Genomic DNA, 12459 nt, shown 5'->3' with positions numbered 1-12459 from the left:
ATAAAATGAATAACTATAAAACAAACAAAAAACTGAACAATAATACACACAATTTATGGCAAGAAAATATTTCATTGCTTTCACTGAGAACTAAAAAAAAAACTAAAACAATTTTCTAGTGACATTTGTTGTAGAATCCAACATCTTTATATATTACTAAGATTGTCATTTTCTGAGAAAACATTGACATAAAATGATGATATGATTAAATAAAACCCTTTATGCAACCATTTCTGTCAGATCCCTTTAAAGAGAAACACACAACACATCAAGTGGCAATGTTTTCTGCATATTCAGCTGACTTTATAATCAAAGTTTGTTTGGAAAAATATGCAACATCTTCTGCTCAAAAATAGCAAGTTATCAGCACATTGTATGTCTTTGTTAGTCTTAAAAAAAAAAAAAAAGAAAAAAAAAAAGAAAATCACACTTCCGAGATTTATATTTTGTTTTGCAGGTCAGTTCCTGTTCGAACTTAAGACTGCTGACAGTGTAAACCCTGCACTCAGTGGGGGAAATAAATAACAGGGAAATGTAAGAACTTTTCATGACATTCTATCGACCTAATGCCTGAATGATTTGTGCATATTTTATGTTTGACCTTGTCTCTGACTACAATTCTTCCTCCCTTTCCCTCGAGTCAATGTCATGTGTCAATCCACTCAGAGTTTTTTTTCTGAACAGTGAGAAAATTGGAAAAAAAGCAACCAGGGTGTACAGTCACTGGGCTTTGTGTGTTGAAATCGCAGAACTATTGCTCCATATTTCTGGAGACACGGAGGGAGGGCTGTTCTTTCATTTATTCATTCATTCATTCATTCATTAATACATTCATTCAGGGGTTTCAGTTATTTTTTCTCCTCTTGCAATTCTTTTTCACCTCCTCTTCCTCTCTTCTCTCCTCCTCCAGGTCTTCTTGTACAGCCATTCTCAAGCTAAAGTAACAGAGCACAAGGGAAAATACAGGGAAAATAACATTATATAAAATGACCTAAATAGTGCAGCCTTCAGAACAAAAAGTACATGTGTAGAGTTAAAGACTGGGAGGTTTAAATCTTACCTCCTGGCCTCTTCTTTCTGCATATCTCTCCAGCTGCTCTCCATGAATTTAAGTGCATAGTCACTCTCATCCCTGTATCTGAGGAAGTTAAAAGCAAATACAGTTTTTTGATGTAGGATTTTAATTTGGCCAAAACTGGGTTATATATAATAAATTAGAATATGTCAGAACAACACTTACCTGCTTCGATCATAGCCAAAGATTTCCTTAATGTGCCTGGAAATTTCCTCTGGCTCATCACCTTCGTCATCAATAAAATCGTCCATTTCCGAGTCATAGTCATCTTCCTCATCTTCATATTTCCTCTTGTAGGCAGAAGTGATTGGGGGTAACATTGTACCTGGACAATAAATACAGGTATTCACTTTTAATATGCAGGATACTGGCTTTTGCTAGACATGAATATAAACATACTGTATGGTCTTGCTTGGGGAGTTAAGGAATGTCAAAACTACCAAGATAGTGATCCTTTGAGAATTACTGAGTTTACAAGAGTCGATTTCTTGCTAGAATAGTGACATTGAAATTATGTTTTGTTTATCTGTGCTAGAAAGGTTGCTGCTCTGTGACCCAGGAGTAATGGCAGAGGCTGCTGAGTGCTGCTGACACGCTTCATTCAGTTTGACAAACAAACTCTTTGCCCTGTAGTACTGACTTTTGTTTCAGACTGTTTGCAAATTGTCAGCAGCTGTTTGTTATATTATGTAATTATCCAAATAATATCAACATAATAATTATTTTTTGTTAAAACATGCATTGCATGTTTTATGATGTTATTTGTATTGTGTTGGGTTATGGGCTATGTGTGTTAAGATCCAGAATTAAGTGCTTAATGTCCTCTTTGTGGTTTGTAGAATGCTATACTATGAAGTAATATGTTTGGTACATTGTACTATTTATGAGTTATGATAACATATGGAAATACTTCATACTGAAATTCTACTGAATTTCTACATCTTCAATACCTTGCCCTTGTTTTGTTTTGTGTAAACATTCATTAATTGCATCAATATCACACAATATTAATGCAGTCAGAGTTCAAATTATTTTATTTCACATTAATACAAAGTGAACTTTGTAATGCTGTGTTGAAAAGTGCTGTAGAACTAAAGGTTACTACTCAAGCAAGGTCCACAGTTAACAAATCTTTTTCTTTCTGGTTCTTACCTGGTGGTCTGTTCATCAGAGGTCTGGGTGGCATTCCCGGTCTCTGCGGCATGCCCGGTCTCTGCGGCATGCCCGGTCTCTGCGGCATGCCCGGTCTGGGTGGCATGCCCGGTCTGGGTGGCATGCCCGGTCTCTGCGGCATGCCTGGACGAGGAGGGACTCCAGGTCTGGGTCCACCAACATTCTTGGATGAGATAGTTTCTGACACCACAGTGCATTTGGGTCTTCCAGGTCCTGATCCAATGCCGCCAGTCGATCGTCCAGGTACTGGTCCCCCACTACCAGGCCGACCAGGTCCAGTCCCCGGAGGTCGGGATGCACTACTTCCAGGATGACCCTGTAGACCACTCCCACCAGGCCTGGCCTGTGCGACACCAGCAGCTTTTCCCTGGAGTGTGCTTCCCGGCCTTTGCTGAGGTTGGCTCCCTGCCTTAGGAGGGCCGCCTAATGAATTTCTCATCATTGAATTACCACTTGACTTTACTGCAGAGTTACTTCCAGGCCTTAGTGGTTCTCCTTTTCCAGACTTGTGACCTCCAACTGTAGGGCCCTGTTTCAAAGAGGTACCCTGACTGGACTTGGTCTGTTGGGAGTTCCCATGTTGAGATTTTTGGCCTGTTACAGCTGTACTAGGAGGCCTGGTCCCAGGAATACCTGAAGCTCTTCCTTGAAGTGATGACGAGCTTTCTTTTTTGTAACTAAGGTCACTTGAGGTGCTGGATTTGTGGCTAGATGAGGGCTTGACCCCCTGTTTGGCTGAAACCTGAGATGTGGCTTTCGAAGGAACTTTACTGCTTATGGCACCAGATGAACTAGACAAACCACTTTTGGATCTGTCTCTATCACTTTGAGACATCTTGGGTCTCTCTCTTTCTCTGTCACTAACAGAGGGCTTGGAAGAAGGGTGGCCTCTATCGCTATGCGACTTCTTCCCTGACCCACTAGCCAGACTTTGTTTTTCTGAGGAGTTCTTTTGTGGCTTGCAGTTCTTCTGCTCCTTCTCTAAAGTGCTTTTTCTTATCGAACTAGTGTTAGATTGAGACTTGCCTTCTCTTTCTCTCTCTGCCTTTGAGTCTCTGTTTTTGTCCTGTCTCTTAGCCTTGCGCTCCATCTCTAGTTCTTTTATCTCGTCAGCTGTGCGGAGCCTTTCTTCCTTTCTTACTTGCTTGGGTTTTAGATCAACTGGCTCAAACTGCTTCTTCTCTGCCAATTTAAGTAAATCTGCAAAGTTCATGGGAGGTGGGGCAGGCTTGGGTGGCCCACTGGATTTTTTAGAGGAGGACTTGCCGCTACTACTACTACTTCCACTCACACCTGAGGTTTTCACTGGTCTCAGCGGCTCTGGCTCCTGCTCTGTCTCTGAATCAGTCTGTTCATACTCATAGTTATCCTCATCGTCCTCTGGGTCAATTGAGTTATTACTAAATCCTTGTATATCATCCTGATCTTGAGTTGATCTCCTCTTCTTAGGACCCTCTACCAGTGGGACGCCATTGTAACCTTTGAAATTGTCCTTAGTCCTGGAAGCCATGGCTCGTGCTTTACGGTCAGACTTCAACTCAACCCTCTTGGCGTTAAGTTCCTCCTTCTTTTTTTTCATTTGCATCTCTGAAAAAAGTAGATGCATATCAAACAATCAATTAAGAACGATTTCTGCATAGTATGTACACGACCATCAAATTCCAATTATTTAAATTAACTTAATTTTATGGTTACCTTTCTTTTTGGTCTCACAGTGTTGCTTCTTCAGAAGCGCCTGCACAGCAGCAGGATTTACGCCTTTCGACCTGGGGTCCTTTTTGGGTGGTCCAGCTTGTAAACTGTATCTTTTCTGCTCAAAAGGGGACAGATATGGTTTACTAAACATGAAGCAAGGAGACACATTTCTCTTTGCTATTCACAGTTGTCAAATGCCTTAATTATAGAGGGATAAAACATTATTTATCAGGTATATTAATGTAAGGAACACCCCAAACATGGGTAAACTAAACGAGAAAGGTACACATTATAAACCAATTCATAGCCTAGCATGCAGGGTCAGGAGCGTGGAAGTTAGCAGCTAGCCACATTATCAGATCCTCACTGACAGATGAGCTGGCATTTGTGCTTACAAGGCTGTCCACAAATCTCCATTTTATTGTTTGGCCTGATTAACTTCTGTGCGAGATTTAGTCTCCAACATACCTGTACATTGCTGAGGCCCTGGTTTTGCGAGGCGATGTCCAATATGTTATCGAAGTCCATCATTTTGTCAGAAGATGATGAATGCTAGCTGTCTGAAGCGAATCAAGCAAAACTCAACCAGGAGTAGCAGGGCTTACAGTTAGCGTTTAGCCGACAAACTAGATAGGTTAGCGCACGGTTTAGCTTTATCGAGCGGCACTTAGACTACTATAACAAAGCCACTTTATCAAACACAGCCCATGGAAAGAAAAACTGCATACGGAACAGTTCACGCTACTTTACTTGACCAGCTTATGTTAGCACATGCTAGCGAAGTTAGCTAGCCTTACGTTTAGTAACGTTAGCCAACCAAGAAACCTGAAAGACGAACTTGCCCTTTGTACTGATACAACACACCGTACTAAGGCCAGGTCCATCAGAATAGCTGTATGATTAAAGCCTACTGAAAGAAAAATACTACAAACTCAGCCATAACAAATGCCGGGTGTTGGTAGAGACTAACGGCAAGAAAGACCAAAAAATTAAAGGGTTCAGAGAGTACTGTAAGGAAGTGAGAAGACTCCCTGTCGCGAACTTCCGTCTTTGTGAGAGCTCAAACAGTCAGCAAATACAATTCTATTATTCTATAAGTAATAAAACACGTCATTAGAAATTTAATCAGGGGGAATATATTTTGTTTCAAAATTCTACTCGTTTAATGTCTGATAAGTGAGGGGATGATGAGGTCAACGTTGAAACGAGGATTTTGGCATAAACGATACGATACTTAACCGGCTACAGTTTTTAAATGCTTTTAAAAGTTTGCATATTTCTGTACATGTGCAAAATAAGGACGGATTCACATAACTGTGCTGTTATTATACTACGATGATGACACTTGTCCTTTTATCCCATGTCAATTCATGCCTAGAGGGGGGTGGGGGTGGTCTATCTTGATAGATAAATAAAGAATGAAGGGGTTGGAACGGTTCGACGAAATGGAATTTGACTGTAAAATTAATTTGATCTGCTTCGATATAAATGTTTAGCATGTGAAATATGACGTTGCATGTAACACACGGCAAAAAACCAAAAGGGGCAATATTTAGAAAATCCCGATAAATATTTAACAAAAGGTTGAAAATAATAAATCAGATTAGTGTTCGTCAGTGAATGTACATGTATGACACAGACGAGGACTAAAGCTAAGGTCTTTTTGTGACTTCATAATTATTCAGTCTAGTTTCACGTGAAACTATTCCGTTACTCGTAATGTATTCCAGGTTATATGGGTGACTAGAACTTCCGCTTTTCGCCCCACGGTTTCCTTACGCAATATCCGTCCAAAATAATTGTGACATTTATAGACCACATGATGTCGCTGTCATTGTGGATATTGCATGTTGCACTTGTCTAGAATACTCTAGAAATGCGATGTATGGTGTCACCAAAGCTTTTTACTAGTGTAACTCTCGTCATGCCTTCCTCATTAAATCAATGTCTTTAAATGTTATTTCTTTTTGATAACACTGTATTTGCATAGTTTGCCTACAGATAGTTATGTAGCCCTATTTGAAACATTTCAACAGGTTATTGGTTGAGATTCAATAATTCAACTGTTTCTTGGCCATTAAATAGTTTATTAATTCTTGGCTAAGTATATATACAATGTTTAACATTAATTGAACATTAGAATGTTCAACAAAGATTTTTGAAATGTTACACATACTCTATAAACTCTCTGTAGACTACCCAAATAAAGTGTAACCTTTTTTCTTTATTTCTATTTTTATATTTATTTATTTATTTCACTGAATATCTAAATTATAAGTCTGAATCAACTAACAAAAGAGCTATACCAGAACTGTTATTGTATGGCAGTATTTACTGAACTTTTAACAGAAATAAAACTAGCTATACCATAAACAGTACTCCATTACAAGTAAAGATCCAGCATGGAAATTTTCACTTGAGTACTAGTTAAGAAGTATTAACAGCAAAATGAAGGCCTGCTTGTGCTCATTGTGCAGTATGTTCCTTTCATTGTCTATTATTATATGCATTACTATAGCACCCATGCAATACAGCATTTTAATGCTGTTTGTTGAGGTGATACTAATTTTAAATACTTTATGTCTTGTTTCAGTACAACTGTTGTATCAATACAATAAAATACATTTTGATAATTTTCTCTTTATAAATTCCTATTTAAAGTTACATCTGTGGTTTTATTGGTCAAATTTGACCCAATGGTAATTATGGGTTATTTTTGCAGATAAATACATATTAAATGTTGCCAAACCATCATGGAAGGGGGAGAGAGGAGACGGGTAGAAAGAAGAGAAAGGGGTAATAGAAGAGACGGGTAGAGAGGAGAGAAAGAGGGGAGAGAGGAGACAGGTAGAGAGAAGAGAAAGGGAGAGAGAGGAGACGGGTAGAGAGAAGAGAAAGGGGGGAGAGAGAAGACCAGTAGAAAGAAGAGAAAGGGGGGAGAGAGGAGACTGGTAGAGAGAAGAAAAGGAGGGGAGAGAGGAGACTGGTAGAGAGAGAAGAGACGAGTAGAGAGAAGAGAAAAGGGAGAGAGACGAGTCGAGTAGAAAGAAGAAAAAGGGGGAGAGACGAGACAGGTAGACGGGTAGAGAGGAGAGAAAGAGGGGAGAGATGAGACGTGAGAGAGAAGAGAATGGGGGGAGAGAGGAGATGGTTTCAGTGGGAGATGTATATACAGTATATATATGATGCCATGATTGTTTATAATTTTAATTTTTGCTTGCCCAGGTGTGAATACTTCTTTTTCCATTTGGGTGCCCATCTTCCTTGACCGGTTGGGTTGAGAGAGGAGAGCTATTTTACTTCTCCTGGGACTGAGGTAGTAAAGGTGTCTGCTCTGGCATACCGCGTGTGCTCCAATGTGTCCTTCTTCTTAACTTGAAGTGTTTCTTCCACCATGGCTTTCGTTTCTTCTTTTTACCTGTAAGCCCCTGAAAACACAAAAAGATATATAGGCTATTGGTTTTCTTCTCTTCTTCTCTAAAGATGAGACTGTTGTCCCCAGAAAAACAACAGAATTGGTCATTTGTTCAAATGCCTAAAACAACCTGTACTTACAACTGACAGGGACCTCTAGCAGTTGTGTAAATAATGGCTGTTGTCTGTCAGGGGCAAAGACAGATGTGACACTGTTGTGCCAGACTTATGGATGAAGTTGGAGTGGATGTTTTGGTCATCAAATGTGAGTTTGACATTAGTGTGTACTCTTTGTATCGTCTTGCCTGCTAAAGGTTTACCTTACTTTCTTTGAACCATGACTACACTTGTTCCTTAACCTTGACCAAGTAAACCTATCCAAACCTTAATCCATAGAAGTCATCAGAACAGTAATTTTCATGGAAAATACTGAAAATGTCCTCCTGCTGAGAGGCGCTTCAATCACGAAAATGCTCATATGACTGGTTTTCTTAACAGATGACTCATTTCGTCCCATGTCTTTGTGCATTCAGTCCAAAGAATGGTCAAAAAAGATGTGAAGTCTGGGTTGGTACAGATAGTGAAAGCAGGGTGAAACTGTTATCTATGTCAAAAGAAAAGGAATCTTATTCACGACAGTGACAGCCAAGGCGGTAGGCATTGTTTTTGGGTTGTCCATTCATCCCATTCTTGTGAACAGGACGTCTCAGTAATGCCTGCAGGGATTTTCTTCAAGTTTGGCACAAACATTCACTCAGACTCAAGGAAGTGATTAGAGTTTGATGGTGAAAGGCCAAAGGTCAAGGTCACAGAGACCTCACATTCTTGTGAATACGATATATCAGGAATACCCACAGGGAATTTCATTACATCTGGCATAAACATTTCACTTGGACTCAATGATGAACTGATTAAAAGTTGGTGGTCAAAGGTCAAGATCACTGTGATTTTAAAATGTTCTGCAAAAACATGTATTACTATCCAATGCTGTAATAACAGGAGGGGGAAATTGTGACCATATTTCCTGAAGCATGAATCGAATGAAGAAACAGAATTGTGGGATAACATACTTTTTTAAAGGAATAGTTTCACATTTTTGGAAGTACACTTGCTTTTTTGCCAAGAGTTAGATGAGAAAATTGATACCAATCTCGTGTCTGTACATCAACTACAGAGCTAGTTACAACTTTAGAGGTGTTTGTAGTTGTATTTTTGAAGAGAGCCAAGCTAGTTGTTTTCCCTGTTTCTAGTTTTTGTGCTAAGCTAGGCTAATCACCTCATGGCTGGGTGAAAATGAAAATGAATAAACATATTTCCCAAAATGTTCAAAATGTTAGTAAGTAATAAGTTAGTCAAAGGCTACATAGCCTACTGTTTCCCCCGTATCCATTTTTTTTTTTGGGCTTAGCTACTAGTAGCGGTACAGAGACACATATCTGCACCTAATACAAAGATTTAAACAAAATCAATCCTCCGTAGTTGAGACGGCAATCAAATATTATATATAACATAATGTTTCACTGTTAATCTCATCCAAAGCGAAAAAGTCAGTAGAGACAGTTTACCTGAAGTTGGGTGTTCTCTTTGATCAGCCGCTTGATCTCCTCCTCCAGGGCGCTGGTCTTCTGCCTCCACTGTTCTTCTTTTTGGAGCCACATCTTCTCCAGCTTGTTCTTTCTCTCCATCTCTTGCATTCTTGTCTGCCAGCTCTCTTCCTTTTCAGCCAGCACCTTCCTGTAACTCTCCTCCAAAGCATTAGATCTTCTTTCCCATTTCCTCTCACTCTGGCAGAGCTCTGACTGTTTCTGGTTCAACATGGTCAAGGTGTTCTGCTGCTCCCCAATGAGACCAATCACTTTGTCGATTGAACTGGAGACAAAGTTGTTATGCTGTATCTCCTCTACCAGCTGGCTCACTCTCCTCTGCCACTTTTCCTCTGATTCTTTCAGTTTGGTGGCAGAATCCTCCTTTTCCCTGATCACCTCTCTCCAGTGATCTTTAATCGCAGCATTCTCCTCTCTCTGGATGAACAGACTTTCTCTAAGATAGGCGAGTTCTCTCTCCGCTTGCATCTGTCCTTCTTGGATTTCTCTCTTGGATTCTCTCACCTCTTCTTCCATCTGGTGATTGTGTGACTGAGCCACCAACAGCTTCATCCTAAAACTTTTCATCTCTTCCAGCTGTTTTCTTCTCTCCTCTTGCCAGGCTTTTTTCTCATCTTGGAAGGCCTCCTCCATTGTCTTTCTCCAGGCCTCCATTTCTTCCTTGTCTGTCTTGACCTGGGTGTAAAGACTAGTCAACTTTTCCAGAGCTTTGTGAGTGCCCAGCTCCTTCTCTGTCAGCCTGGCATTCTCCCTCCTCAGGGAGTCATCCTCATAGGTCAGCTTCTTGATCTTCTCCTGAGCTGAGAAAAGAGCTTTATGAAGAGGGTGCACAAGTGATTTGGGAGCCTTTGTAAAGTGTTCTTCCTCGTCATGACCCTGCGACACTTCAGAGCTACATTGGCTGGCTGCAGCTGGAAATACTGGCGCACGCCACAAACCAAAAACTGGTCCAGCACAGTGGGTCTGGAAAGGCTGCGGATTGGCAGGATAAAAAATTATGAGTATGATCTGCTACTGTAAAAGAAATTATATTCTCAGATAACTCACCCAATGAATCAGTAAATTAATGATTATACATGTAGTATTTAGCTAAAACTTGGACCCAACAATGTAATACATGTTTGAAAGTGCAGTGTGATACAGAACCTCAGTACCTCTGCATTTGAGGTTTTCATTGTACAGTGGATGTCTAAAACAGTGGCTCCAAAAGTGGGTGCCATTAGAATGGGTAAAGGGTACTGCAAAATTTATTTGGTCACTGTACTTAGTTATAAAAGGTTTTTATTTATAATAAAATAGTTTCATCACAGAAAAATGAGGTGCCATTACATTAACTATGATTTCACATTTATAAACACCTGAATCACAGTTTTAAATATGCACAGGTATGCAAAGCAGTAAAAAAAAAAAAAAGGTTTCTTCTGTTCAAATTCAAAATCCTTACCTCTTGTTCTCTACTGTTTCTTGTTTCCATGTCTGAACAAAAATACTAGCAGTCAGATATGTTAAGTGTTTACGTCTCAGATTTTGTCTCTAAACTAGAGGCTATGTTTGACACTGTGGTAGACTCGGTGAAATTCTGCTTTATGATGAAACATTGTCTTCTAGAATCCTGGGCCCGGAATTATGCAAATGAGGGAACCTGTGCGTTCCACAATACAACTGACTGTGATCAGCAAAAACACATCAATGACTGTTATCTCTCAAAATGTTACAGCAAGCATCACATTTGTTCATTCATAGCAGTCTCCTTTGAAAACGCAACTGCACCCAAAAAAGACTACATGTAATTGGCGACAAAGACATACAGCTACAACTACAATTAGGACCCTTCACAAAATTGTGTCGATGCAATCTCAAACCTCTGATTCAAAGCATTTCCCAGGCAATAAACATGATTTAAAAGTTAACAGATTTTTACAGAAATTGGAGGGCTCTGTTAAGGCACTGCACCCTACTCCTTTTCAGAAAAACATTGTACTTTTTTTCCACTGTATTATTTATAAATTATTAGTTATTTGTTTTTCAAAGATTAAGATTATTCATAAGAAACATCATAGATCAAACTACCAAGAGCATATAAAACTGAACGTTAACATTAGATTTAACTTTAAATCCGACTCAACTACAGTAGCCAGCTGAAAAAATATATCTGTTATCGATCAATGTGTATGTCTGTTTCATCAGTCATCCAGTGACTAGTAAAGTATTGGCCTAATGTAGATAACATTTTTACATAGCAACTTAAAAGCCCAGGAAAATCCTGTTTTTGTCGATGCCTACCATTTAATTTCTTGCTGCAGTGATGCAGCTGTGTATTCAAGGGTGTGTCAGTACACTGGACATCACTTTTGGATGTGGTTGTAGATGCAACAACAGGTGACCACAAAGTATTTAAAGCTTTCAACCAAAGAGGGCAGTGAAACACAGCTTTTCAACCTAGTGGTAAGTTACTCTTGGTTTATGAACAACAGTCAAAATGACAACAGTCACGTCAGTACATACTTGATAAATAAAAGACACATAATGCAGTCAACTCAAAGCCTCCTTGACGCTGTTTTCTCTCTGTATATATCTGTATGACTCATAGTGAGCTACTTACTATGTTTTGTTAACTAATAGTGTCAGTTTGAGAAAAATATTCTTTAAAAAAGACATCTTAAACCTTCAACTACAACAAAAATGTCATTGTCAAAAATGTCCCTACTGGTTTAATCATATAAAATACAGACAGAAAGAGAAAGATCATAGAAAGAAAGAAAAAAAGAGAGGACAGATGAATGCAAACTTCAAAACCAAAATTTAGGCTAATACTGTGCCACATGATTATATTTACACTAAATTAGACTACAAAAGTATATTTGGTTCAGTGTAAACATATCTTTTAAATACCACTATTGGTTTTGAGAAGCATTATCAATTGCCTATCATTAGGGTTTTTGAGGTATCTGTGGCCTTATTGGAGGCTCTTAATGTAAAAACATGTGGTCAGGCCTGATCTGAGACAAGCAGAGTGGAGAGCTCTAATATCCATAACACTGATGTAGATGAGTAACTCAAACTGAAGGGAAATCAGACTAAACATCCATACTCTGTATTAGCCTGATAATAGAGCCCAATCATTAGAGCAACATTTAGGCTATGGAGATATGGATACTTAGAGGGATGTTTGTGAGGCTTTGTGGTTGATTTTTAACGCATGATCTGAGCCACTAACACATGACTGTCGTCGCACAATAAAAATATAAGCTCGGCACAAATGTTGCCAACAAGCTCCATTTCTGTAAAATGTAAATAAAGGCCATCTGCTCCGATATGTAAACAGCAGGCTGACTCCTCCTATCCGGGCGTCCCCGATGTTTTGGCACGCCCCCCACCACGACCACTCTCTGCTCCTATTGGTCAAAAGCGGAAGTCCTGCCCACGAAACGTTTGTCTTCTCACCTCCTGCTGGACGTCGGCCCGCCCACCAGAGCAAAGACAAAAACAATCGGCATC

At 39.5% G+C, this 12459-nt stretch overlaps 1 protein-coding gene across 1 annotated transcript; it reads right to left on the bottom strand.

Annotated features, from left to right (window-relative positions):
* Positions 1-107: 107 nt before the first annotated feature.
* On the bottom strand, positions 108-4903 carry spty2d1 (SPT2 chromatin protein domain containing 1). Its single transcript, XM_022754737.1, has 6 exons — positions 4412-4903; positions 3944-4058; positions 2228-3835; positions 1241-1400; positions 1061-1138; positions 108-935 (listed from the first exon to the last, which is right to left on the bottom strand). Exons 1-6 carry the CDS (start codon positions 4472-4474, stop codon positions 845-847), a joined length of 2115 nt encoding a protein of 704 aa, XP_022610458.1. The 5' UTR covers positions 4475-4903; the 3' UTR covers positions 108-844.
* Between the last annotated feature and the right edge of the window lie 7556 nt (positions 4904-12459).

This window comes from Seriola dumerili, unplaced genomic scaffold (assembly GCF_002260705.1).
Source record: "Seriola dumerili isolate Sdu_G_001 unplaced genomic scaffold, Sdu_1.0 BDQW01000219.1, whole genome shotgun sequence".
Classification (NCBI taxonomy): domain Eukaryota; kingdom Metazoa; phylum Chordata; class Actinopteri; order Carangiformes; family Carangidae; genus Seriola; species Seriola dumerili.
Note: the sequence above shows the minus strand (reverse complement) of the source record. Positions and strands in the feature narration are given on the sequence as shown.